The 5235-nt window shown below is 35.3% G+C and overlaps 2 protein-coding genes across 2 annotated transcripts; one reads left to right on the plus strand and one right to left on the minus strand.

Moving 5' to 3' along the window:
* On the plus strand, window positions 413-2279 carry LOC107639038 (putative protein TPRXL). The gene has a single exon (XM_016342452.2). It carries the CDS (start codon window positions 576-578, stop codon window positions 1644-1646), a length of 1071 nt encoding a protein of 356 aa, XP_016197938.1. The 5' UTR covers window positions 413-575; the 3' UTR covers window positions 1647-2279.
* On the minus strand, window positions 3330-5235 carry LOC107639040 (late embryogenesis abundant protein Lea5). The gene is made up of 3 exons (XM_016342453.2): window positions 5104-5235; window positions 4965-5073; window positions 3330-3918 (listed from the first exon to the last, which is right to left on the minus strand). The coding sequence occupies exons 2-3, from the start codon at window positions 5021-5023 to the stop codon at window positions 3654-3656; spliced, it is 324 nt and encodes a 107-aa protein (XP_016197939.1). The 5' UTR covers window positions 5024-5073; window positions 5104-5235; the 3' UTR covers window positions 3330-3653.

A 5235-nucleotide genomic window follows, 5' to 3' on the forward strand; every position in this document is an offset into this window, starting at 1 on the left:
TGTAGAGCTTTATTATTATTATTTTTTTTTGGGACTTAAAGCATCTCCAATGGGTGATCCCCATTCACCTTTTTGCTGACACATTGAGGAACTTACCATTGAAGAAGGAGAGAGAGGAGTTCCCTCACGGAATTCAATGTGAAAGAGTCCCTACTCAAATGGACTCAAGCATAATACAAGTATTTTAATTAATTAATTAAGTAGGACCACAACAGGACTAAAGTTAGTTCCTCCTAATGGAAAAGAGAGAGATGCTTTGAGTTCCTATTTACTATTTATGACGCAAAAGTTAATGTGGAGTTACTTTTTATGACAGGTGGGATATAAATAGAAACTGAGATGAGTTCCTATTGGAGATGGTCTTAGAGTTTTATTGTTTAATATAATAGTAGATACAATTCCCAAAGTAAGTGTTCCACTTGCACGTGCTCCTTGGAGTCCCCCCCTCCGTTCCATCTCCCTCTCTAGTCTCTACTATACCGTCTATAGCCCCCTTTCACTCTTTCACATCACTTCTTCTTCTCCTTCTTCTTCTTCTTCTTCTTCTTTGCCTATATCTATCTATCTAACTATCTATGATCCACCACATGGAAGAAGAAGAAGCACCAAATAATCCCAAAACAGTCAAACTTGTTCCTGACTGCGGAATAATGCAACAATGCCCTCACCACCACAACCACGCCGGCGGTATATGTGCTTTCTGCCTCCAAGACAAGCTTGGCAAGCTTCTCTCTTCTTCTTTCCCCGCTCCCATTCAACCCTCTTCTCCTTCTTCTTCTTCTTCTCCTTCTCCTTCTTCTCCCCCTCCTCCTCCTTCTTTTAGATCCAGCAACACTCCTCCTCCTTCTTCTTCTCTCCCTACCAAGAAAACCGATCACTACACGCGCTCCCGCCTCCCTTTTCTTCTCGCAAACAAGACTTGTGCTAAGAAGAAACAACACTCCTCCTCCTCCTCTTCTTCCACTTCTGCTGCTGCTGATGTCCTTTTGAAGCGCAGCAAGTCCACTGCAACTCCAAGGAGGGACACCAAGTTCTTCAACAACCATGATATACTCATTCAAGACTTCACTCCCAGAAAGAGAAACGGTTTCTGGTCCTTCCTCTATCTCTCTTCATCTTCTTCTTCCTCTTCCTCCAAGAAGCTTCATGCCAACAACAATGGCGCCACCCCAAGGGTTTCTGCAAGCATTTCCTCAACTTCGGGGTTGACCATCACCAAGCCTACCACTACCACGGTTGCCGGCGGTTTGCAAGAAAGTAGCGACGGTTACGTTTCTGTTTGTTCTTCGTTTGAGCGAAAGGTTTCAAGATCCAGATCTGTTGGCTGTGGTAGCAGCAGAAGCTTCTCCGGTGACTTCTTTGACAGAATCTCAAACGGCTTCGGTGATTGCACTCTCAGAAGAGTCGAATCTCAGCGTGAAGGAAACCATAACAAGCATCACCACCATAATCAGCAGTGCATGAAGGAGAGAGTCAAGTGTGGAGGAATATTCGGTGGCTTCATGATGATGCCTAACACTTCTTCCTCTACCAGCAGCAACAAAGCTTCTTCTAAGAACAAGAATGATAGAAAGAACAATAACAATGCATCATCATCATCACCAAATTTATCTGCTATTCCTTCATTGCTCACTGTTTCAACCTGAATCACAAGTATACACAATACTAATAACATTATTATGCTCTGTTAATTACTCTAGTATTGTGTTTATTATTATTATTATTATTACTACCATAATACCCTTTTTAGTTTTAGCTTTACTTTTAATTTTCCTGCCACAGTTTTTTTTTTTTTTGGACAGTTGTTTATTTATAATTAATTATATAGATATATTCAGGTGGTTGGATTTGGATTATGATTCATCATTTCAGGTACGGAGTACTCTACTCTCTCCCATTACCATTCATTTATGACACTATTTGGAGAGAGATAGAAAGAGAAGGAACTTTATTATCTCAATGCATTGTTCAGTTCAATTTCGCTGTGTCATCATAGTCTGCTTCTTTTGGTTGTATTCTTTGTAGCTTTTTCATCTTGTAATTTCAGTACTCACAGTATGATGCTATGGTGTAAGATAATGATGTAATTTTTAAGTTATTATTGTAGACTACTCTGTTCAATTCACATTTTCACATGCATACACATGTTTGGTTTGGTTGATGCAAACAAAACCAAGTAGGGGGAATCACACTAGCTAAGCCATGTTATTATGTGTCTATGCTATGTAAATTCAATTTAATCAATCATTAAGCTTATTAATGATATTCTATTTATTATTACACATGGTGGTTGTTATTTTTTGAGTAATAATGTGAATATCTCTTTGTTTATATACAAAAATAAGGTTTGTTATTTTTTTTAGTAGTCAATATTCAATAGTCAAATTAGAGGAACATAGTTGGGGAATAGATAGAGTTAGAGTGGTCCCTCGTATGTTGTATTCACCAACACGATCTTGTTGTAATCAAAGTTTGTAGCATTTATTGTAGGCTTTTGTTTGCAAGTACATGACCACTTTCCACTAATATTTTAGTATTTTGATATCTCTCTCTCCAACGTTTATTGTCAGTAGACGAAGCAAAAGAACATGGCACCAACGGCTAAGTGTGATGATAACTTAATTTATTTAATCCAATGTTAGTGTAAATAAAGCTGTCATGTTGTGTTATACTAATGGTTATTACTGATTAGCGGTGACTGTGTATACTAAACATTTTAGTTGCCACTGTGATAAACTGTGCTAATAAATGGGAATGTTTTGCTTCATCATCGATTTCATAGAAATTTATGGATCGTTTGCAATACATAGATTTGCAAATTAGTAAGCACTATGTATGGTGATGATGATGATGGTGATGATGATGATAATTATAATTATTATTTTGAAATGTATGCTCTATTATTATTTCTTTTTTTTGATAGACAGGAGGGTCAAAGGCCCATATGCTCAATTATTATTATTATTATTAAGCTATCTTACCATGAAAATATGCATATATTCCTTAATTAAGTATTTAAGTGATTGATGATCATTTGTGCCATCTCTGCCATCATTAATAACATACCTATTTTTGGGGCCATCAAAGAAAAAGTCACTTTTATGATGAGAGCCATAAAATGAAACATTTTATTGTCCACATGCACCATTTTGTTTAGATATACATCTTTTGGTTTTTCCAGCTTTGTGCAAGTGAGGTAGCTATTTATTTGGAAATGGACGAACGAGTATTAAAAAATATTCAATATTCATTTTACATGTATATTGTAAGTGACCAAGTGCGGAAGACAATTAAGGCACTGAGTGATCTAATAATACAAAGTTAAATAGCATACACAAAATCTCAAATATAATAGACTTAGATATGTTTAAAATAATATTAAATTGCATAGATAATAATAAAAAAGGGGCATAGCCAATTAGCCATGAACTAAAAGCTAATGCAACATAATAATGATAGTAAAATAATATTAAAAAGAACAAAATCTAACTAGTCCAAAACTCATACTTAGCTTTAAATTCCTAAAATGTTTCTTGATCACTGCCTGTGTATGATATTATTGATATGGATAGGTAGATAAAAACAAGAGCAAGGTTCAAGAGTTGGGAGCGTGGTTGGGTGGTTATTAGGTATGGGTGGCCCCACAGTGTTCTCTAGGTTGATGATGTTGATGAAGATGTTGATCTGACCCTATGATTCAACAGCATGTTTCGGAGCTCCACTGGGTCAATTTCATTGGCGTGATTAATGGGCCTGTAGTAGCCCGTGACTGGATCTGGGGCCCAAGCTGAAGAGGCCTTGGAACCATCTTTTGAGCCCACATCTTTGTCCTCAATCTTGCCCACCATACCATTCCTGTTCACCATCCTATCCAACCCAACCGTCGTTGATACATTTGATGCCACACCATACCCTCGCCTACCATAACATTTGAAAGCCAGAATTATGTCAAATTAAAATACTAAGGTTGTGTTTAGAAGAAAAACTAACAGTGAGAGACAAAAATTGGAAGACAGATATTGAGACTAAATATTATATTTGGTGTAAGATAAATATAAAAGTTGAGAGACAGATTTAAAATTTGAAAAATTAAATGAGAGTATTTTTGAAAAGAAATGTTATTAAAATTTAGTTTAGAAAAGATGAAATTATGTGTCTTGAAACTAAAATTTTAGTTTCAAACACACTATTAAATCTCAAATTCTCATTCTTAATTCCAGTCTCTAAAAATAAACCCTACCTAAAGGAACTCCAGTCTCTAAAAATTTTTATATAACAAAACCAATAATATTATTCATATACCAAATATTTTTTTGACATATTTATAAAAATAGTGTTATTAATTAACTTAATAATTAGACTATATTTTAATTAATAAAACAAAGAAAATTCGTGCTAATTGTAAAGGAAAAAAATTATATCTACTATAAAGAGTATTCGCATAGTGGGATTGGTGTAAAATAATATAATTCACAGAAATTATCAAGAAATATGATATCTATACTTCAATACTATACGTACAATTAGTGTCTATTAATAAAGTAGTTTCCTTATAATAAGGTTATCAATATTTAGTGGTTGCTCTGCTCAAGACTACAGAGCATGGTATAGGCAGATGTTGATTCTGGTAGGATGATTAATACTAAATTTATTTAAATTTCCTACTTCTCACCACAAAAAGATTTAATTGTTTCATTCCGTGTCTACAACATTTTCTTTCAATGTAAACAAGTTTTAAACATACATTTTAGTTGGCGTATTATATAATTGAAATCAATGTTAAAAGATCTGCTAAACAGAATATCAGCATGGTTACATCAATTATCAGAGAAAACTGCAGAGTTGATGTTCTATTATATATATAGGAGGGAAAAAAAAGGAAACAAGAAAGAACAAGCGGTGGCAGTTGATCATTGATATAAATAAGATGAAAGAATGGAAGAATAAATGAGAATGAGACTGACCGGTGAGGAAGAGAAAGAAGGGTGAGAAAACGGTTAGCTTGGGAGAGAAAGCGAGGCATGGTTATAGTGTTGGTTTTCTGCTGCGGAAGCTATATATATATTATTCTATAGAGAGAGAGAGAGAGAGAGAGAGAGAGAGATTGTAGTGTGCGTGGTTGGAGAAGAACGTAACGCTTGGCTTCCGCAGCAGACTACAACCACCTTATTCTTCTTCTTCTTCTTCTTTTTCTGGTTTCTCACTCTCTGTCACATACAGGGGGTGAGGCGCTGC

This window comes from Arachis ipaensis, chromosome B04 (genome assembly GCF_000816755.2).
Source record: "Arachis ipaensis cultivar K30076 chromosome B04, Araip1.1, whole genome shotgun sequence".
Lineage (NCBI taxonomy): Eukaryota > Viridiplantae > Streptophyta > Magnoliopsida > Fabales > Fabaceae > Arachis > Arachis ipaensis.

Coding starts and splice junctions, on each gene's coding strand:
- LOC107639040 (XM_016342453.2), bottom strand. CDS start 5,023: ATGCCTCGCTTTCTCTCCCAAGCTAACCGTTTTCTCACCCTTCTTTCT. Junction 3,919..4,964: donor CTTCTTTCTCTTCCTCACCG/GTCAGTCTCATT, acceptor ATGTTATGGTAG/GCGAGGGTATGGTGTGGCAT.
- LOC107639038 (XM_016342452.2), top strand. CDS start 576: ATGATCCACCACATGGAAGAAGAAGAAGCACCAAATAATCCCAAAACA.